Source organism: Herpailurus yagouaroundi, unplaced genomic scaffold, assembly GCF_014898765.1.
Source record: "Herpailurus yagouaroundi ecotype Mexico unplaced genomic scaffold, PumYag 181, whole genome shotgun sequence".
Lineage (NCBI taxonomy): Eukaryota > Metazoa > Chordata > Mammalia > Carnivora > Felidae > Herpailurus > Herpailurus yagouaroundi.
This window is the reverse complement of record NW_024412412.1, coordinates 23,468,929-23,492,814: the sequence shown is the minus strand read 5'-3', so window position 1 is coordinate 23,492,814 and position 23,886 is coordinate 23,468,929. Positions and strand designations below refer to the sequence as shown.

General features: G+C 36.4%; 1 protein-coding gene across 5 annotated transcripts in view; it reads right to left on the bottom strand.

Annotated features, from left to right (window-relative positions):
- The window catches only part of SGCZ (sarcoglycan zeta), a 1,125,109-nt gene that overhangs the window by 757,986 nt on the left and 343,237 nt on the right, over positions 1–23,886 (bottom strand). For 3 of the 5 annotated variants that reach the window (XM_040490099.1, XM_040490104.1, XM_040490105.1), the window contains exon 1: positions 15,781–16,184. The exons of the other annotated variants lie outside the window; for them this stretch is intronic. In XM_040490099.1, the coding sequence (XP_040346033.1) occupies positions 15,781–15,825 (45 nt within the window). In that variant the 5' untranslated portion in view covers positions 15,826–16,184. Of the gene's footprint in view, positions 1–15,780; positions 16,185–23,886 lie in introns of those variants that run through there. 5 annotated transcript variants of the gene reach the window in all.

Here is a 23,886-nt window from a genome sequence, read left to right as displayed (position 1 = left end):
CCTATAATCTTCCCTACAAACATCTTGTCTTTTCCATTTTTGTTCATATTTAGTTTTTGGCAACTGCAGCTTGTTTAATTATGTTGGAGCAAAACCAAATTTAGGAAAAACTGTAGATTACAAAAATTTTTCTTTGGCTTACCTCCCACCTGTAGTGTTTCATGGAATAACAAACAGCATTTCTCTCCATCAATGTCTTTCCTGGATTCCTGGAGTATTGTTCCCACATTCTCTTTGACTAAACTCTACTGAGGTGTTAACTCCTAAAAACACATGTGAATATTTCTATGGGGTTTTTGCTTTCTTGATAATAGGTTCCACTGTGAAAAAGACAGATATGCAGTGCTCATGATGGCAGCCACATTCATTATCAAAAAGTCAACTCTGCTTTTGAGGGTACATAGAAAGTGTCTTCCAACAATAACTTGATCATTCATGAATTAAACCAGCATTCATGTTTAAAGAAAGTAAAGTGAAAGCATGCATATTAAATTTGTGCTATTTTCAGTTAAAAAACATTTTGCCCATGAATTTCTAACTCTTGCATGTAATCTCCAGTTATGTTCTCATTATAGTATAAAATGTATAGAGGATGGGTAAAAGGGAGTAACAGTAAAAGTTCATATGTGCATAAGGATTAGGTATTTTATGAGAAAGAGAGGCTTCTGAACACAGGTCACCCATTGTACTTCGCATCTCACCTGAGGCATGCTGGCCACTGCGGTCCACCAAATGCAGTTCCCTTGGGACCTACGCTGAATGGACACTCAAGGTCTCATGAGGTAAAAGGCTAGGACACTTGCTCTTTCTGACCAGGCAGTGCTGTGGCTGATTAATATCCATCCAAAGCCACAATCACCTTCTGATCTGAGGAGCAGGTGACGTAGAGATTCTGAAGTGTCTTGATAAATAATGCAGGAATATCAAACAATACACATAACATTAAAAAAAATTTAGCTCACTAAAGTGGTTTGCTTTGTCCTTTTAAGAACTGAATCTAGATAGCTCATCGTCAATTACTGACAACTCCCAGCATGACAATGCTGAAAAATTAGTATGACATGAGTACCACAGAAGAGCTGTTTGCTTTCGCAGTGAAGTATTTGGGAAAGGAGAGAGGAAGGGAGAAATATAAAAAAAGGTCATTTTAATAGTCTTTGAAATTTTTCTTTTTCCATTCTTTCTTCTGGAAGCACAAGACCAATTTATTCACAGTATTCAATGCCTTTCCAACACTACATCTAAGCCTTCCTTCCTCCTTGCCAATACAAATTATACCCATCTTTCAATCATCTTTTAAGATCCACATAAAAGGCCAAATGATACCTGTTCCATAGTCCCATTTTGTAACCATCCAATCACCATGTGATTCCTCTGACAATTATATATATGCTATCTGCACTTAGAATATCTTTTCTGCTACAGTCTCAAAATATAATTGAAATACATAATTGTTATTTTGCTTTTTATGTTTACCTCATCACCTTAACTGTTTAGTAATTCTCAAGTACAAGAACTTTTCCCATCCATTGGCCTTTTAACAAATATTTAGTGTTTAAAAAAATTATAGGGAAAATGATTCACCGCACCACTCTACTCAAAATTCACAATGTTAACTTGCATTACATAATACATGGGGATTTTCAAAAAAGTAATTTATAGTTTGTTAGACCACATATTGTTCCATAAAGAATTTAAAGCAATGAAAAACAAAAAAAAAACATTAAGCATGTATACATTTATCTTACCAATATATACTAATAATATATTAGCAATTAAAACTAAGATGCTTCTAAAACCAATATATTAAATTCAACACTCTTTAATTTTGTCCTCATCAGAGGAAACAGTTGTTTCATGGGTTGTCAATTGTCTTTCTAAATTTCATTATTATGATAAATGTAAAATATCTTTAACACATATATACGGGGTTGTATGTTACCTAGGTGAAAAGGGAAGGATGCACTGGGCCTATGAATCATCTCAAGAACATAAGCAAGAATTTGGTTAGCCTTTATCACTTTTTCTTTTTAAATAAGAAAGTAGAAAGAGAGTAAGTCAGCTGACATCTGATTCCTTGGCTGGACACATAAGCCCTTCCAAATGTGGCCCTGTTCAGTCTCCCTCCCCCACTCAAGCCATCAAAGGCCCACCACCATTCTTCACACAGAGACATAGCAAGTTCAAAAAAATCTGAGCCATCCGACTGTAGGCCTTTCTGGGGAAATAAAGTAAACCTTATTTGGCTAACCCCCTCTTCCTCCAGGACCCAGCTTTGATGTAACTTCCTAGGGGTCTCCACTCTTAGTTTGCCCAATTGGGGTATCAAATGACCATACTTTGTGTTCTCATTATACCTAGCCCCATCCTAGTTTAGACTGGACATTCCCATGTAAAAACAATACCCATTTTATTCTCATTTTACTCTCAATAGTGTCTAGGCTGATGGCAGATTAGAGTCACAGGGTTCAACTTAAAATCAGCCTTGATCATGGGGCGCCTGGGTGGCGCAGTCGGTTAAGCGTCCGACTTCAGCCAGGTCACGATCTCACGGTCCGTGAGTTCGAGCCCCGCGTCGGGCTCTGGGCTGATGGCTCAGAGCCTGGAGCCTGTTTCCGATTCTGTGTCTCCCTCTCTCTCTGCCCCTCCCCCGTTCATGCTCTGTCTCTCTCTGTCCCAAAAATAAATAAACGTTGGAAAAAAAAAAAATCAGCCTTGATCAGGAACGTCAATTCTTGGCTCTCACTTCAAGGCACCCCTACCAGCTACCAAGTGGGTTTTATCAACACTAACTAACTGAAGCCAACTCGGAAAAGTTATCAAAAATACTGAAAGGAAACATATGGTCAAATAGTGGCTGTATTATTGCAAAGGCCCACAGAGGCAAGAGCTTTAGGAAATTTTCCCAGAAATATTCCCCTTTTGATTTTCATGAGCTTGAAGACAGAACATGCCCAGTAACATAATAGTAATGTCAAATTCCAAAGGCAGCCCCGTGATGGCTTTGCCAGCATATAATTCACTTGATAGAATTCTAAGGCTTTCAATTCTCATGACTCACACTTTGGTGATTTGAGATTAGGCCACAAAAGGAAGAGACCCAACTTTCACTAAGGGTTTGCCTGAATTTTGCAAGACATTTTCCAGTGATAACAAACAGTGCTATAATATAGTTATTGACAATTCAGTTCCTATTTGAAGCACGTAATTTCTCCAATATTTTTACTTGAAACGTTTAAATCTATGACTAGTGCTTTGAGTTAATCAAAATAAAACATATTGCTAAATATTTAAGTAGAAGGCAGGGCTAAGGATGGTGGCTGGGGTGAAGATATAAACTCAGTTCTTAACACGCCTCTTTCAGTGTCTAAAATTTAGCAAAGAAATGATGTAACATTGCTAGGTTCAGGGCCAATGAAAACAAAGGGAAGAATTGCCATACTGGCACATCAGTAATGTATACTGCCTTGAAACCTCTATCTGGCAGGAGCTCCAGGGGAAGATTTTGATAAGGTAATACTAATACTGTTTAACATCAACCTTTAAAAGTTCAGGTTTGAGGTGAAGAGGCCATTTAAAAAAAAAAAATTCAAATGGATAACAAGTACAAAACATATTAAACCCTTTCTAGTACTCAAACAATTATAAACTTACATAGGCAACATTTTTCTACTATCAACTTGGTAAAGTTTTTGAAAAGAAGAAATATCCACTGACACTGATGAGATTCTTGGCACTCTCATGCTCCACTAATGAAATTGTAAAAGAACAGAACTATTCTGTAGAGCAATTTGATAATATTAAAGACCTCTCCAAAATAAACCAAGGCTTTAGAGCCTTTGACTCCACAGTTTTGGTTGATTGTTCCAATAGAAAAAAAATCAAAAATGAAATCAGAGGGCGCCTGGGTGGCTCAGTAGGTTAAGCCTCCAACTCTTGATTACAGTCCAGCTCATGATCTCACGGTTTCATGAGATGGAGCCATACATCAGGCTCTGTGCTGATGGCAAGGAACCTGCTTGGGATTCTCTCTCCCTCTCTTTCTGCTCCTCCCAGGCTCTCACTCTCAAAATAAATAAACATGGGGAAAAAAAAACAAAAAACATGAAATCAGAATTTCTAGACAGGAGGCACATGCAGTATTTTTAATTCTTGCCCTCCCCGGGCCCCACAAAGGTAATTCTGAAATAGCCCGGTTTAGGAATCACATGTTTACAAAGACCGTTAATGTCAAGAAAAATGTTCATTAAATGTTAAGTGATCAAAAGCAAAGTACACCTTATTGTTTTATTTTTAAAAAACACAGAAACACACAAATCCAAAGCTGAAACTATAGTCAGATGTTAATAATAGATACTTACTTCTAAATAATGAGATCCTGGAAAAGGGATTTATATGTGATTATTATTATTTTAGTTAATTTGGATTTTCAAAATGTTAGAGATGCATTGTTTCTGAATTAATAAGTTATTTTACAAGATTAATATTTAAATGTCTATTATTTCATAATCTAGAATTACCTCGTGTGTTTCACAAATGGTAGATCCTTAGGGCACCTTGGTGGCTTAGTCAGTTAAGCGTCCGACTTTGGCTCAGGTCATGATGTCATGGTTCATGAGTTCAGGCCCCATATCCAGCTCTGCGCTGATACCTCAGAGCCTGGAACCTGCTTCAGATTCTGTGTCTCCCTCGCTCTCTGCCCACCCTCCCACTCACACTCTGTCTTTGTGTCTCTCTCAATAATAAACATTAAAAAAAGCTTTTTTAATTGTAGGTTCATTTTCTCTACTCAAGATTAACAGTCCTGAATGCCTCAGGAAGGGTGAGCCCCCAAATTATATATTTTCAGATGCAGAAAATAGTTTGAGAATACTATAGCCTGCAACAGAAATTTCGTATTTATTATAATCCCTGTTACATATGTGATAAAATTATTAACTGACTTTGGTAGCATATCTCAATGGTTCTCAAACTTTTTGATCTGAGGAATGCTCTACATTCTTAAAATTACTGAAGACCCCAAGAGTTCTTGCTTATGCATGTCATTTATACTGACCATCGACTAAATTAGAAATTATTTAAATATTAACTTACTAATTTGCTTAAACCAAATAACTCATGATTGTGAGCACAAATAACATTTCATAAAAAAATATTTTTCAAAACAAAACAATTAGTAAGACGAATGGCATTGTTTTACATTTTTGCAAATTACTACTTACTAGAAGACAGCTATGGTATCGTATCTACTTCTGTTTTCAATCTGTTGAAATGTGCTGTTTTTGTTAAAATCTGAAAACAATCTGGACTCACACAGAGGTACGTTGGATGCAAATGGAAGAGGGAAGACTATTTGGAACTTTTCAGCCTATTTTGGATATGCTTCTTTGATATTATGACAAAACTCAACAAGTGGTAGTTCCCTAAAGGTTAGTTACAACATGGAATCTGAAACCTACTGATAAGCTTTCCTACTCTGTTCCATGAAAACCCTTGGTTTACCTTGCATTTTCAGTGAATTTTTACCCATGCCTGAATTTGTAACATGATACCTTTGTCATCTGGAAAATACTAGTTGTCTGACTTATGCCAATTTTGTATGGTTACACCCTTCATTACACAGTATTAAAGCATCAATATGAGACAGCTAAGAAGCTCATGATAGTTAATGTAGGTTTCTGAAAATTACAATTTTCATATGAAAGGTCACAGTTTATCTCTGATAACAAATACTATGAGTTGTCCTTGAAGTGACAGACTTCCTTCATTTACTTTTGAGAAAATGGCCTAATAGTCATGTCTGAGTAACTTTTCTGTCAATATTCTTGTAAGTAAAACAGTATTCCATGAGAAAACCAGAAAGCTCAGCTCACAGGCCATACAATTCTTAAGCTCTTTCCCTAATGACGGCCGCTCTACTCTGGTACACAGCGCAAGGGCTGTATGTGGATTTTTCATTTCATCACACAGAGCATTAAGCACTTTTAGTAAAAATTAACCATTGGAACTACTGAATCAAAGATGTTAAGTGAGAGTGTGTAGCAGTAAACAATATAAGGACCACTAGTACACGTCGGTGCTGTTCCCTCGATTCATGTCAACAAGCTAACAGCTTTACCTTACTTTTGCATCATCAGTGAATGTGGTAGCAAAGTGAAAATGGCAAGTAATACCTTATTACTATTACAAAAATAATTTTAAGCCTGAAGACCCATGAAGGAGTCTCAGGGACACACTGGGGTCTGCGGACTACATTTCCCAGCTCTGATCCACTAACAAGATGAATAGGCAGAAGCTCTCCTCCCACCCAAGAAAACAATGCCTATAGGCTCCACATGATGAACTTTCACGACTAATACCCTCTTAACACTTCTGCTCCCAATAGTTCAATTCTATACCCAGCAGTGTCCCCTGGGTAAACTCCCTCATATATGTTGCATGTGGTCTACCTATTGTCATTATTCTACAAATTAATGACATATTGTGTAAGCCAGTGAAATACAAGTGCAAAAGAAAAAGAATTGAAATCGCAATCTAAATTCCACAAATGGAGAGATTTTTATCACTGAATTTACCACTGTATCCCCAGCCCCTCGAGCAATGCCTGACACACAGGAGACATGTACTAAATGTTTAAGGAATAACTGATTTGTTGTTTCTTTGAAAATAAGGGGAATCTCTTGAATGCCTTTTTTAAAGGCAAATAATGTGCTGGAAAAACAAGAGTAAAAGAAAGAAGTGAGAAAAATCTAAGAGTCTGTAATCTCACTGTTTTATGGTCTTGCTCTAAGGATATGGAAATTGGAAATCAAACATACCCTAAACATGATTTATCCATAAAAGTTGAGAAATTACTCCCACTGATTAAAAGAAAAAAAAATTCTATCAAAATTCTTTTTATTTATTTCTCATTTACATTCTGAGGATCCCCTTCATCATCAAGTATTCATCAAATTCTGCCAGTATTTCCAGGAGCCCTTAAATTTGTAAAAACCAAGGGCAAATTGATGCCAGCAACATTTCACCTTGCTGATGCACCACCACCATCTAGTGTCAATAACTGTTAACTGCAAGTTTTAGTCCACAGACCTTTGACCTTGGCTTCATTTAAAATGTTGGAAGGAAGGAAGGAAGGAAGGAAGGAAGGAAGGAAGGAAGGAAGGAAGGAAGGAAGGAAGGAAGGAAGAAAGGAAGGAAAGAAAAGAAAGAAAAGAAAAGATGTACTGAGATGCAAAATCAATGTTTCTTGAACTCCCTTCTACAAGTTTTGAATCACCTTGATGGGAGTTTCAAATTTCATATACAAATTATATTTTGAGACTTAATACTGTGTTTAGGATATCCATGTTATCATTCTAAGTTTTTATTCTGGGGCACCTGGGTGGCTCAGTCGTCTAAACATCAGACTCTTGATTTCAACTCAGGTCATGATCTCATGGTTCATGAGATCGAAACCCATGTCAGGCTCCATGTTGAACATGTAGCCTGCTTCAGATTCATTCATTCATTCATTCATTCATTCATTCATTCTCTTTCCCCACCCCTACCCTCTCCCCAACTCACACACTCTAAAATAAAAAAAATAAAAAATAATTTAAAAAAAAGTTTTGTCCCATCTCCTTCTACTATTTATCTTTTCGGAGTGAAGATTCACTTTGTGACCATTCTCTATGTATTTGCTCTTGAATAATAAGAAAAAGGGGTGAATGACAAGGTTGACCTAACTTGTACATTTTAGCTAACACTGCTGAGTATAAAAGCATAAAATATATAATAGGAAGTATGATAACTTCAGTACTGTGGGGTAATAAGTGACATAAATATCAGAGGTTATACACAGTTGATCTATTACAGCAAAGAGAATGCAAAGATACCAATGATACCTGCTGGGCCTGGTGCCTCCAAGATGGGAAATGCAAATTGCCACTTTTCTTCTCATTTCATGAAATTTAAAGGAACCCCAACAATACTTTTCTTACTGAAAGTACCTTCCCTAGAAGTCTCTCTCAGAATTGTGGAATTCTACCATTAGAAGTAATTTTATGTACGGAAGTGTTGAATCACTATATTGCACACCTAGGACTGATATTACACTGTATGTTAACTGGAATTGAAATAAAAACTTAAAAAAAAAAAAGCAATTTTACATTTATAATGGCAATTTCTGCTAGAATGTATATTCCTAAGGAAGAACCTTGTCAGCTATTTTAAACCCTTAGCAACCTCTTGATACAGTTAGTTAGCTGAAAGTTCGTCTAAGCCATTCACACTGTAACAGGGAAGCAGGCCACAGGTCTGGAAAGCTGGAGGTCAGCAGGCAGATGGGAAGCAGCAAGGACATCCAAGGGAAGACTGGGTAAAGGAGCGCAGAATGTAGGAGCATGTGTTTTCTCAGCACTCCTGAGAATATCTGATTTTGCAGCCTGGATCCTTCCAAGAAGATTCTATATGGCAACATTAAATCCTTTTGAAAACCACACTATCCCTAAGTTGATTAGTTCTATAGGCTTTACATTAAAAGTAGGACAATTTTTAAACTGATTATTAAGCAGCAGTTTGAATCTAGACTCAAATGCTAATGTGAAATGCAAGGGTGTGATTAAAGATTCACATGGGCAGCACATCCCCCTTAGTGTCTGGCTGCATTTGCTAAGGGCATGTTTACCCGGTTAGTCCTGCAATTGTCTCAGACCTGTGGCCCTATCCCAGGGGAAGCCTGAGGGAAGAGGACAAACATTAGGAGTCATCACTCTTTCTGTACCAGGGATAGCTTCATGGGCATATGAGCAATGTAATTGTACAGGGCCTCATGCTTGGAAGGGTACAGCCCTTGGTTTAATGCTCAGCTGTTTTCACACTGAAATTCTTCTGAGCCTGAATTTTTTTTAGTGAAATCCAATGGTATAATAGACATGCACTTATGCAGATGAGCTACTCACACTATGCAAGTCTGCCAGCTCTTGACTTCCCATTGAAAAATAGTGTATCCAATGCCCCTTGAGCACAGAATTCCAGCAGGCCCATGATGCCTGGGAGTTCAGAAACACTCAAAGTGAATCCAAAATATAGATCTTAGATCTACGATGGACTACCTTTCCATTACAACTAAAACTTAATTCCAATGAAGAAAACTAGTTTGTAAGAAACTTGAATGGCCAAGAAACCCTATCATGTCCACTCTTACACTTTTCCCTTATATTAGCCATCCACTAATGTTGAAAGTGATGACAAAGGACAATGTGGGAAGGGGGCGCCTGGGTGGCTCAGTCAGTTAAGCATCCGACTTTGGCTCAGGTCATGATCTTGCTGTTTAGAGTTCAAACCCCACATCAGGCTTTGTGCTGACAGCTCACAGCCTGGAGCCTGTTTCAGATTCTATGTCTTTCTGTCTGTCTCTCTCTGTCCCTCCCTCACTTTCACTCTCTCTCTCTCTCTCTCAAAAATAAACATTAAAAAAAAGTCGTGTTTTTTTTTTTTTTTTTTTATAAGAAGGATGTGGGAAGAGGAAAACCACAGCCCCTTTTTCTTTGGGTTTTTCCTTACTCATCATAAGTTGAAGGTAAAAGAGTGTTGGTAATCTGTGGATATATTAGCTATATTCACTATGTGAAATAAAAACAGTAGAGATTGTTTTATGTGGCATTTTCATTTTTCTGGTAAGAATGAAATACACATGCCCATATAAGCTACAAAATGCAAATTATACATTTTAGTGATGTGCATAGTTGGAAAATGTTATTTTTATATTTAAAACAGGCACTGCACAACATAAACAGTAAAAATCATTCTAATAATTTATTTTTTCTTTATATATCATGACATTAACAAATAAAATCACCTTGATAAGTTGAAAGCCCATGGAAGAATACCATGTGTATTTTGGAACCTTTAATTTCACATTTTCCTTGCCTTTTGAACAAAGCCCCTTTCATTTGCACTTTGCACTGGGCCCCACAAATTATGTTCTTTACACTTAGTAGTGTTCTTAACTCTCTCAGACCAGTTATGATATTCCTTGGGGAAAAGTCAGCTGTCAAAATATCATTTCTTTTTGGTGAAGGCTATAATCCTTTGTCCTCTGAGAGCATGCCCTTCCTCTCCAAATAGGATAAAAGATGTATTACATAAAAATTAAAATGTTTATTTTTGTTTATTCATATTCAGAAAATCTGTGTTCTTCCTGTAAAGATGCATTTAGAGAAAAAACAAGAGACTTCTTTGTTTCTAATTTTGGAAATAGAAATTTAGTCTTTACTAGAGTAAAACAACAATGAAGACACGTTTTTCCTGGAGCAAAATATTCTATCATATCCAGTGTACTCTCTGTTAAGATATTTGAAGAGACATTGATAATTTGAGACCACCAAGACCATTTAAATGCTTTCCCTTTATTCACGTTGGAAACCAAAGCTGAGAATATGTGACTTCCTTAGTGCTCACCTCCTCTGAGGACATCTCCCCACCATTTCCTCCACACTCTGTGCAGAGCCTGACGCAGGGCTCAGGCTCACCACTGTGACATCATGACCTAAGCTCAAATCAAGAGTCAGACACTCGACCAAATGAGTCACTCGGGTGCCCCTGAATGTGCATAGTCTTAATGCACCGATTGTTTGAGGATGCTGGCAAGATGAAATAAATTTAAAAGCATGTCAAGAAATAAGGCCAAATCTCAGAGTCAATTCATTCTGTGAAACAAAAACCACACACACAAAAAAAGCAATCATATTGCCTTTTTATATAAGTGGTACGAGTACAACTTTAAAAACACGTCTCAAACATACTTTTGTTTGGTCTCAATACAAAATGACTATTGCAGTAACAGTGTAATTAAGTGAATAGTGTAATGATTATACTCAAGAACAAAGTCACCTTTTTTTCCCTTTGTATACTGATGACAGCAGGAAATGTATGAACACAGAGAAAACTTGCTTTACTCTCTAAGTATTATTCTCTTCTCCGGAGTGGAGCCACTGAGGACAACAGTCCATCAACCCATGAAGCCACCCTAAGGAAATAATACTTTCACCTTCAAAGTAAGTACAGCTTCTGCTTTCAGAAGCAGCTCACTCTGTCTGCTATAGAGCAGATATGCATCAAAGTTGACTTTCAACTTGTGTCTCCCCAAGTCAAAGGGAAGTTAAAGGGAAATAAAAGTAACTGATTTTTGAAAATTACACTGATCACTGACATTACTGCAAAGTTACAGGATGAATTCATCATAGGGTTCCTTAGTCACACATTTAAAAGATCAGAAACACTGACTGGCCCAATGTTACACAGCTAGGAATGGGCAGAATCAGATCTTCCAGGCTGGCCTTACTCCAGTCTTTATCCATTTCACTCCTCTATGCAGCTGCTCATATAGATCAACTTGTTGCCCTGCAAGGGCACTAGGATTCTCATGGGTGAGCATTTATGCAAGCCCCTGCAATCTAAATAGTTAGGTTTCTATTTGCTTTAATTCCAAACAAGTGATTGAGTTATACAGAATGAAAATAAAATTAATACTGATTATTCCTTTCAATTGTTAACATTTTTACTGCTTCAGTCACCAATACAGTATTAAACACTTCAAAGTTGCTAAGAGACTAGATTTTAAGTGTTCTCACCACAGAAACAAATAATTATGTGGTATTCTAGAGGTGTTAGCTGACAGTATGGTGGCAATCATATTGCAATATATAATGCAATATATAAATGCATCAAATGAACACCTTGCACACTTTAAACTTACACACAATGTTATATGTCAATTCCAAGTCATTTAAACAGAGAGGAGAGAGAGAGAGAAAAAAAAGCAAATATATCAGACCAGGGCAATCAATACTCTTTAAGAAGAGGTTTTTCTCTATTAAGTGAAGTCTAAGCCCGTATGTTATTATTTTCTAGGATTATAAAGGGCTTCTCCCGATAAAATGATGAACTATTCAAGAATAGAGACACTGCCCACATTTCTAATGTGGCTAGATAGATTAAATTAACCACATGCTGTGAAGACTTAGTTATAAATACTGGAAATACAACAATGTACTCAGGGGCAAATAGTGCCTTATACTGGGAGAGGGACAGGATTTCTTTTTTTTCTGTGTGAACATTTACCGCTTTATAGGGTGAAAGAAAAGGGTGACACTTTGTTCAGTATAAAATACTTCCAAATATATTCAAGAAATTGCAAACTATTTATAGAAAGGCTTTGACAGGTTTGAGGGAGAACTCGACCTTCTCTTTGACCTCACCAATTCCCACATCAATATATTTCCCTATGGCACAAAGGTACTAAATTATCATTTCAATATATTCTTAAACTAAAAGAACATCTAGGAAGTAAGGACAAAAACACTGAATCTTCAACAATGTCCACCATACATTCTAACGTAGTAATACCTGAACGTTCATTATTACTTCCTAGCATTTATCTTTACTGTATTTTTTCCTATTTTGCCCTATGCCCATTTTCATAAAAAATATGCCATTCAGCCTCACATTTTGTCACTTCTTCAAAAACTGTAAACTATAAGATAGAATGACTAAATGTGAGCATCAACTTTTTAAGATGTAGATGTTTATGTCTTTGAAAATCCTTCATAAGTTTAGTCAGATGTAATTATAAGTTTACTCACATACCTTTTAGTATATAGCATACAATCTTTCAGCTTAAAAATAACAGATCAATGGCCTGTTCCACTAGAATCTAGGGTCTAGGGTCTAGATGACTTCTGCTGATAACATTAACATGTAATAAGACTTAGGTCTGCATTTTCTTTGTTAAAGTCAGTGAAGTGATGAGAGCAGGTGACATGCAAAAAAGAGAAATTTTACAATGATCAGGAAGTCTTTTCCAACTTCAAAATTCAATTACATTAATAGAACCAGATGACTGACTTTTGTAATACAGTATTTATCTCCCAGGGGGAAGAGAAACCTTGAATATGTAGTCAAGACCAGACAGGAGTAACTGAAATTACTTGTAGATCATGATTTGTTTTAGATTTTTTTTAGTAAGTCAAAAACAAAATTCATTTTGTGGAACAAAAAGTGCATAAAAATGCATCTGTGTTGCATTTTTGTAGAAGTGGTATTGGGTACAACTTAAAAACATTTCTCAAACATACTTTTCTGTTTGGTCTCAAAACAAAATGACTACTGCAAAAACACTATAATTACACTAAATAGTGTATTTATACTTGAATTCATACTTAAATTTTTTAAATTCACAATTTTTAACAAAATATTTCTACCATTTTCCTTAGAATTATCACAATGTAAAATAGAAGGAATACATCAACAAACGGCCAGAAACACAAAACTTTTTGCTAAACACAGAAAAAATTAAATTCTCCTCCCGCTCTAGTCTGTTTTCTGGCTTATGGTATTGCCAGTCACCCTGTGGTGAGGACTAGAAGACACAAGTGTCTCTTCCCTCTCATTCACAATCTCTATCTAGTTATTCTGCAAATTCTGGAATTGTCCTCCCCATACAACATTTCAGTCTGTTCCTTCTCTTCCCCTTCCAATGCTGCTAGCACAGTTCAATTCTTTATGGTCTTTCAGATGGACTTTTATGAAACTTTCTGTCTGGTCTCCCTGGCTTTGCTTCTCTCTGTCCTCAAATCCCTCCTACACTCTGTTGCAAGTTTTGGTCAGAAAAACAATATAGTCACAATATTCAGTTATTGAAAAAGTTTAATGGTTTTCACTCCCTATAAAGCAAAATGGAGTCTCCTTAGCAGTACATTCAAGGTCCTTTCTCATTGGACCCCAAGCCACATCATCATTCCTTTACCTTCCTCATCTAATCACATAGTGTCACTTGCAAGGCTCTTCTGCCCCTTAGTCCAGTTAAACTCTGTTCTGTCAGAAAACACCCCATGAGTCATAATGATCCTGACATTTTCCCACATGCATTTCTCTTTAGAAAACTGTATACCCCATCTCTTTATGATGTCTACCATTAAAACTAAAGATTTCTCCTCTGAGTTAACTGCCTCTTCCTCTGCCAACAGAAATGGTGCACAATAAGCACCTATGAATTCCTCAATCTCTGCATTATTCTGTTGCCAAAGAGCTGGCCGAGGCCTCCTGAAAGGGGGATGGTGGTAGTGGTGTCCCTGTTTGTTCTCTGACTGCACATACAGGCGTCACTCGTCTTTGTGCACTCCACGATGTAACCCAGAGCCTAGCCTAACGTCCTGGGGGTCTTTATGCACTTGAAATCGGTAATGGATCAGGCCAAGAGATCTGCATACAGACAATGCTTAATCCACAAGAGTTAAAGGCAGAAACAGGACAATCTACAAGGAGCTCTGGGACTTAAAACCTTACTCTCTCTCCCTATTTTACACGCACTTAGGGAGCTAACTAATTAAAGAAATCCTCTGGAGAATTTCTTGTGAAGGAAGAATTCTTTCACAAAGCAAATAATCAACCCTTAGTTTACAAAGTACTTATGGAGTTAGGTGCCTACAGTATCATCAAATGGCATTTTAGGGACCCCTTGTCATTGTCTATGTAAACAAGTAACTCTAAAGGAATCTTTAAGATTCTCAAGAAAATTGGGGAGTAAGTGATTTAAGCTCTTAATTTTGATCTTCTATAAAAGAGTATAATAAGGCTTTATTTGCTTTCCTATTTAAGCTTTAAAACTTAGAGTACATCAAAGAATCTCCACAAGTAACATTGTATTATTACATTTATTTTATTTCAGGCAAAAGGCAATAAAAAGTTGTCTATGATTAAAATAAAGGGTCTATTGTGTTATTTATAGATCTTTAATTTGGGAGCAAAATTTTGACACTTCTTTCTCAATCTAAGTAGTGATAATTTTTTTGAAAAAACTCTACTATGAAATTTGTTGTTGCTTTTTTTAAATGATTCTCCAACCAGGGGCAGATGAACTGAATTTTTACTATGAATTAAGATTTAAAGTTTTACTTTTGAGTATTTTGTCACCAACATTCCTAAGATTTTGAAAACTAGCATGTCTATTATTTTGTACTATGTATGTAAGAAAGAAAAGAACACACACACTCACACACACACACACACGCACACACATCTGTACTAGTTTACTGGCCCTATATTTCAATAGGGCAGCTCCAGATTTTCCACATAGAACTGATTTTGGGGGTGGCAATTTTCCTGGGGCAAGATGAAACAGAAGCAGCATTAGGATACTGCCCCAAAGATGGAGTTTGGTGGTAAGTACAGTTTTTTTGTTGTTGTTCTTTTGTTTGTTTACCTAGGAAACATATGTATGTGTACTGGGGGCGGAGGGAGGGGACATGGTGGGGACAGTATTTGAAATTCTGTAAAAATGAAAATTTCCACAAACTATTTCTTGGTTTCAACCCTGGTATGCAATTTCTGGGCCAATCTCTATCACAAACACTATTTTATATTTTGCTTCCCTCCCTCCCTCCCCCACTCCTGCCTTCCTCTATTTCGTTCTTAGAAAAGCAGAAAGATAGGTTTCTAAAATTTGTGTATGAATTACATGTTAAAAAATAAAGTTGAATTGCCTGAGGAGGTAACATATGGTGAAAACCTTTAAAAGAAAAATCCTATAGAACATGTAAAACTCTCCATATTGAAGTCCCTGCCTACCTCCTCAGCATTATCTCTATATACTTGGCTAATTTCAGTTTCAAGATTCTGTCAAACTGTTTCACACGTCCATGCCTTGGCATTTGCCATTTTCATTGCCTGGAAACCATGTACTCACTGAACATTTCTACTGAAATCTACTCTATGTGAAGAATGGTTAAAAAAGATACTCACGCTTGCTGCGCACACATGACTTGGTGTCCATCCTCCCTGGCACATCCACGGTCATCCTGCACCTTCTGTTTCTTTCTCTGACATGTGTTCCCTGACCACTGCAGGCAAGAGTGGAGACACTGGTACAGCTTTCATGTATCTTACAGCGCTAACTGAAATGTTTTTCGTGTGGTTATTTTACCTCCCTGAGTCTCTTAAGAAACAGTGAACTTTCTCTCTCTCATTTTTGTATCATTAGTATACTGCTCAGCACTGCATGAATTAATTAATTTAGTGACTAAATTGAGGTATTGATTTTTCTGGAGAGAGTACACTGAATTTCAATTTGAATATTGTTTTACACGTACTAATTCAAGCCTTGGCAAAGGACATATTTATATGAAAGACAATACGCACAAAACTTTAAAATGTGAAGTTGACGAAACCACAATGAATATAATCTCCTACATCAATGTATCTTTTTATAATAAACATCAAAATTCCTCAATTTTGCTACTTGAAATATAAGCATTATGATGTTCTTCTCCCAAGTAATCATAACCGTTACATGATTCTGTCTATATATGTGGTACTTTTATTACAAAGGTGGCTAGAATTACTATCTAGAGTGGTTAAACTCTTCAGAAGAAATACACTATTTAATTCAAAACTCACAATGGTAATAGGATCTTCTATGAAAGCTGAAAAGTTGGCCTTGGGGAAAGAAGATGCCTGATTCTTTACAAACAGAAAGTAGCTTAGAAATTTGTAGGCATTTTTTTTTTTAAATGTTAATCCCAGTGTAGTAAACAGCTCTTTAAACCACACAATATCTGTATATATGCATTAGATTTCAGTGTAACCTAAGGGCACCAGAGACCCTACTGGGCTTCAGTCATCACCTAAACTTTCTTGTCCCGCTTAAAAATATATTATGTTAAATAATAGAGTAGGGATAAGATACATTACTGAATGTATTTTAAGTTCCTTGAATATGGCCATACTATTTTATCCATCCTTTTAATTACTCCACTTTCCATTACACCAACTTTACCAGAGTAGATTCTCAATAAATACTGTAGGGTGTCCTACAAATAATAAAAGAAACTTGAACAAGATTCACTGCTTTGATAGTTAGAAATAAAAGAGAGAACGAATATTTAATATGTTATCACTTTGCAAAGATTTGACAGATTTAATTAACTACATGTGATTCCAGATAGCCTAATAGATCATGCCCTAAACTAGGAGTCAGATATTGGTTAAATTTAATAGAAACTATTTTAATAACAGCAGTTGACTAGTAATAGAATGGGCTTAATATAAGGTATGATGTGTCCTACTGGTAGAGAGTCTCAAACAGAATGCCTGGAAAGTAGCAGATGACTACCTTTGGCTGGGAGGTTGACAAAGAAGATCTGACAGAATCCTGCGAGACTAAAACTGTTCTTTAAGCCCTCTAAAAGAGAAACAAGCATAGCTGAGTATATTCAATGCATGTGTTGGTTTATCCAATTATCTCAAAAGAGTGATACCGTATGTATTTTATAGTCTATAAATACATGTCCTCAATGTTAGTGAGTTTTAAATTGCTTCTGGACAACTTTCAAGACTCCAGAGTCCTAGAGACTTCAGGACTGGTCATAAACTACTCTGGAAGTGACCATCACTTTCCCAGAAAGGTGCAAATTCCTCAGGAATTCATATACAGATGTTCATTACTTAAGATAAGAGGAGTCATTACAGGATTATGCATTTTCAGAGGTAAAACACTTAGTTGAGTTCATGAACCTATCTCAACAATAGAACAGACTTTCTGCAATCAACTTAAGTTTAAATTCAGTCTCTAAAAGAATAAAGATGAGAAGTTAATTTTCTTTTTTTTTTTTTTCAACGTTTTTATTTATTTTTGGGACAGAGAGAGACAGAGCATGAATGGGGGAGGGGCAGAGAGAGAGGGAGACACAGAATCGGAAACAGGCTCCAGGCTCTGAGCCATCAGCCCAGAGCCTGACGCGGGGCTCGAACTCACGGACCGCAAGATCGTGACCTGGCTGAAGTCGGACGCTTAACCGACTGCGCCACCCAGGCGTCCCGAGAAGTTAATTTTCAATGGCATTTCATGAAGAGTTCCAGTTCCCCCAGCTAATCTTGGTCAACCAGTATTCAGATACTGATTGAAGAACACCATTTCACATTTAAAATCCCTTGGCTAGATGTATACGTAATTATGAAAAACAACCTTTATAAAAGCAAAATTAAGTTTCAGAAGGGGGCTTTCTGTAATATTATTTGGCTACTACCATTCTTTTGGTTTCCTTATTGAAAGCGGGAGAAATTTATAACTAGTGGAAACAAAGGTATGAGATGCAGATATACACCCTTAGTTGTGCTATACTCAAACTTTGCGACATTACACGGCAAAAATAATTATAACAAATGCTGAAATGAAAAGAAAATAGTCATTGGCTTTTGGAACTTCTGAAGAAAAAGATTAAAGTGAAGTGTCAGAAACATACTCGTCAACCAAACCTACTGTTCAGCGATTTGAGAACTTCAAACTTCATTATCTTCCAGTGACAAAGAAAAATGTCCTCTGTAATGTGATTTTTTAGTTCTCCCTGGAAATAAGTCATGCATTTCAATATCTTTGAAGAGAAAATGGTCTTATTATAGTCAACCTGTCATACTGTATTGTTTAATTAAACATAATAATTTACCTTGGACTGCTAGAAAGTCAACTGTCCAGGGCTTTTGTGTTAAATGTGACTTGGGTCATAACGGTTACCTGGAATAGTATATTATTTTTTTGCACATCTTTGTGTATTTTCAATTATAGTTTCATGAGGGAAATTCATTAGAAAACATAAATTTGTGTGGTGGGGGATGATTTTTTTTGGTTATTCATCAGCTAGTATTTAACAAACCACTATAAAGCACTGGTTAAATTTGACTATATTTAAAATGGGGAAAATATATATTAAAATATTTATGGTATATAATAAAATAATATATATGCTTTATTTTATATTTTACCTATGTGTCCTTATTGATATACAGATTCTCTGGTCTACTAATATCAAACCCAGATTGAACTTTAAGCTTCCTTTCTTAAACTCAATGATATCTAAGCATAGTAAGTTTCAAGGAATGTGCTATCAGAAAGGCTAAAATCAACACAAGAAACAACAGATGCTGGTGAGGATGTGGAGAAAGGGCAATCTTCTTACACTGCTGGTGGGAATGCAAACTGGTGCAGCCATGCTGGAAAATTGTATGGAGATTCCTCACAAAGTTAAAAATAGAACCATCCTCAGATCCAGTAATTCACTACTAGGTATACTAAGTATTCACCCAAAGAATACAATAATAGTAATTCAAAGGGATGCACCCTGATGTTTACAGCAGCTCTACAATAGCCAAATTATGGAAACAGCCCAAATTTCCATTGACTAAATAATGGATTAAGAAGTTATTATATATTATAGATATTAATATATAATATAAAAATATATAATATATAAAATATAATATATAAAATTATACACACACAATCATGGAATATTACTCAGTCATAAAAAATAATGAAATCTTGTCTATTTGCAATCATGTGAATGGAGCTAGTGAGTATTACGCTAAGCAAAATAAGTCAGAGAAAGGCAAATATGACTTCAGTTATACCCAGAACTGAAGAAACAAAGGAGCAAAGGGGAAAAAAAGTGATAAGCAAACCAAGAAACAGACTCTTAACTATAGGGAACATACTGATGGTTACCAGAGGAGCAGTGGGTGGGGGGATGGGTGAAATAGGTGATGGGGATTAAGGAGGGCACTTGTAGGGATGAGCACTGGGTGCTCTATGGAAGTGTTTCATCACTATATTATACACCTGAGACTAGGGGCGTCTGGGTGGCGCAGTCGGTTAAGCGTCCGACTTCAGCCAGGTCACGATCTCGCGGTCCGTGAGTTCGAGCCCCGCGTCGGGCTCTGGGCTGATGGCTCAGAGCCTGGAGCCTGTTTCCGATTCTGTGTCTCCCTCTCTCTCTGCCCCTCCCCCGTTCATGCTCTGTCTCTCTCTGTCCCAAAAATAAATAAAAACGTTGAAAAAAAAAATTAAAAAAAAAATACACCTGAGACTAGTATTACACTATATGTTAACTAACTGGAATTAAAATTAAAAAATTTAACAGGAAACAAAAATTCCAAGGTGTGAATCAGGTGAATGCATATGGGCCTAAGTATTATTCTTTGAAAGCAGAACCAGACTGTTCTAAAAGAAAAGAAGGTATATCTACTATGTTAAAAATCCAAGACAGTTCCCAAGATTTCCACTCCTTGGGTACATGCATTTTTTTCTCCCAGTTATTCAGTCAAACAGTAATTCACATGCTGCTATGAAGAGATCTGCAGATGTAACTGAGACTCCAACTGAATTGATTTTAGAAAGGCTATTACCCTGGGTAAGCCTGAGCTAATCAGGTGAATCTATCCTTAGAAAGGATTCAGCTCTTCCCACAGAGACTAAAAGTACAGGAGGGATTCAGTGACAGGGAGAGCCTTCACTGATGGCTTTGGGGTAAGAAATGAGAGTACCTTCAAGGAGCAGAAAGCAGCCCACATCTGAAAGCCAATAAGAGAACAGGGTCTTGATTACTACAATGGCAAGGAACTAAAATCAACCAACAACCTGAATGAACTTGGAAGAGTACCCCATGCTGCAGATGAGAATGAACCCTTTCATCACTTTGATTTTGGCCGTGTGGAATTGAAGAAACAACCTAATAATGCCATGCCCCTAATCCAACTACGGAATTATGAGTTAATAAAAGGGTAATGCTTTATGCTACTCAATTTGTGATAATTTGTTACAGACCAAGAGAAAGCTAATAATATACCCATGTGGCTAAACAGACCATCACCATTTTAGATAAATGAAATGTGTGGGGCTGTTCTGAGGCTCAAAACAGAATAAAGAATTGATTTGAAGGTAATAATTGACCCTTAGACTTATAAAAAGCACCTTAATTAACCAACTATTCAATTGGGGCATAAAGTACAAAGACAGTGTGTTAGAATGGCTAGCAATGAAATCTTGAGCAAGACACTTAACCACTTTCGAGTGCAGTTTCTTCCCCTATAAAAGAAGCTGGTCTCCTCTGAGATTCCTTTCAGGTCAAGGCATCTAAGATTTAAGTAACTGGTAATAAAGTGAATCAACTGTGATATGGTAGAAAGAATATAGTACTAGGAAAAAGGAGAAAAAGACTTGGGTTAAATTCTATGTTATAATCAAGCCACATGATCTTGAATAGACTGTTTCATCCCTGGAACATGGTTCACTTGGTTGAAATGGCAAGAAACACCACTGTGACTCAAAACTCTTCATGAAGATGAAAAGAGTTATTCTGAGGAACTGACTTCCAACATGGCAGTGAGGAACCTGATGATCTCCTTCTCTGAAACAAAAATATGGGCAAAACAACTAGTATGAACCATTTCCAAACTCCAGTAATTAACAAAAGCCACAGAACCAATAAACCAAATCATCTATTCAAAAGAAACTACTGAACCTGAGTAAGACAGCAGATCTCTGTTGTTTTAACTTGGGATTATTCTCATCTCCTCCTCTTAGCTCAGTGGTGTGGTAGTCAAAAGCTGGCAGCATTTACAGACAGTGGAGACATCTAACCACCTTAGAAACTGGTAAAAGCCCCATCCACAGGGCACACTTGATACTTTGTCCAAACCCTTGGATCTCTGTGGAATTCACAAATATGCAGAAGTAAAACAGCACACTCCTCAATAACCATTAAGTCCAAGAAGAAATCACAGAGGGGAAAAAAAAAATGCTTTGAGATAAATGAAGGCAACAACACAACATTCTAAAACTTACAGGGTTCAGGTAAAATCGTGCATGGAGGGAAATTTATAACTGTAAATGCCTGTATTAAAAAGAAAGAGGGACGTCTGGGTGACTCAGTAAGTGAAGTATCCGACTTCAGCTCAGGTCATGATCTCACAGTTCACGAGTTCAAGCCCCACATTGGGCTCTGAGCTTACAGCTCAGAGCCTGGAGTCTGCTTCAGATTCTGTGTCATCTTCTCTTTCTCTGCCCCTGCCCCTCACTCTGTCTCTCTCTCTCAAAAATAAAGAAAACATAAAAAAATTAAAAAAAAAAGAAAGAGAAAGAGAAAGCTCCAACCAACATCTTAAACGTGGGGACGTAATCTTCCATTTTGAGAAACTAGGAAAATAATGCCAACTTAACCCATGCAAACAGAAGGAAGGAAATAACTAAGATTAGAAATAAATGAAATAATGAGCAGAGTAACAGATAAAATCACTAAGACCAGAAGTTAGTTCTTTGAAGAAATCAAAAACTCCCTATACACCATCAATGAGCAACCTGAATATAAAATATAAAAACAGATTCTTAACTGATAATGATGGGAAAAATAAAATACATAGTAAGTTTATGAAAGAAGTATAAGACTTCTGAAAGTACAAGTCTTTCAATACTCTGAAAACTACAAAAATTGAAAGAAATTAAAGGTTACTAAATAACTGGAAATATACAACATGATAATGCAAAAGAAGACTTCACATTGGTAATATGACAATACTCCCCAGATTGACCTACCAAGTCAACATGATCACTTTCAGAATACCAGTGTTTTTTTTTTCTTTTTTTAGCAGATATTTACATGCTGATCTAAAATGCATATGAAAATACATGACACCAAAATAGCCAAAACCTTCCTGGAAAAGAACAAAGTTGGAGGACTCATACTTCTCAATTCTGAAACTCAGTGCAAAGTTACAGTGATAAATACATTATGATATTTCAGAGAAATAAACCCATCCATGCATAGTCAGTTGACATATACAGTCACTTGATTTGGATGAGGCTGCCAGGAAAGTTTAAAAGGAAAAGTAGAGTCAAGAAATGCTGCTAGAACAGTATTTGCTGGATAACCACATGTAAAAGAATTTGAAGTCCTACCTCACACTACACACAAAAATTAATTCAAATGCATCCTAGACTGTAAGAGCTAAAACTGTATTATAACTCCTAGAAGAAGAAATACGAATTAATTTTTGTGATCTTGGTTAGGCAATGATTTCTTAGTTGTGATACACAAGGTAGAAGTAATAAAATAAAAACAGGTAAATTAACTTCATAAAATCAAACAAAAAAGTTTACGTGTCAAGGACACCACCAATAAAGTGAAAAGGCAATCCGTAGAATAAGACTATTTGCTAATCATATATATGACCAAGAATTTTTATATGAAACACATAAAGAACTCTATCACTCAACAATAAAAGGACATAACCCCATTAAAAAATGAACAAAGGAACTGAATAGATATGTCCAAAGAAAATATACACTCAATAAATACATAAAGTGATGCTTAACATCATTAATCATTAGGGAAATGCAAGTCAAAAGCACAGTAAGATAGTACATCATGCCTACAAGAATGGCTAAAATAGGAAAGGAAGAAGTGTTGGTGAGAATATAGAGAAAACGGGACCCTCATAAACTGCCTGTGGGAATGTAAAATGCTGCCACTTTGGAAAGCAGTTCCTCAAAATACTAAATATAGAGTTACCATATGATCCAACACATATATTTCTAAAGGAATAGAAAACAGAGGCAACACAGAAACCTGTGCGTGAATTTCATAGTACAGCTACAGATAATAGGAAAAAGTGGAAACCACTTAAATGTTCATCAGTTTAATAAGTAGATAAATAATGTGATATAGCCAAAGAATGGAATATTATTGAGCCAAAAAAGGGGCACCTGGGTGGCTCAGTAGGTTAAGTGTCTGACTCTTGATTTCGACTCAGGTCATGACCTCACAGTTCATGAGATTGAGCTCTGTGCTGACAGTGCAGAGCCTGCTTGGGCTTCTCTCTCCCCCTCCCTCTCTCTCTCTTTCTCTGCCTCTAAATAAATAAACAAACTTAAAAAAAAATAAATGTAGTACTGATACATGCTATAACATAGATGAATTTTGAAAATACTATGTTGAGTGACAGAGGGCAATTACAAAATTTAATGCAAAATTGTATTAAATGCAATTAATATTTTGTATTAATCCATTTATAGGAAATGTC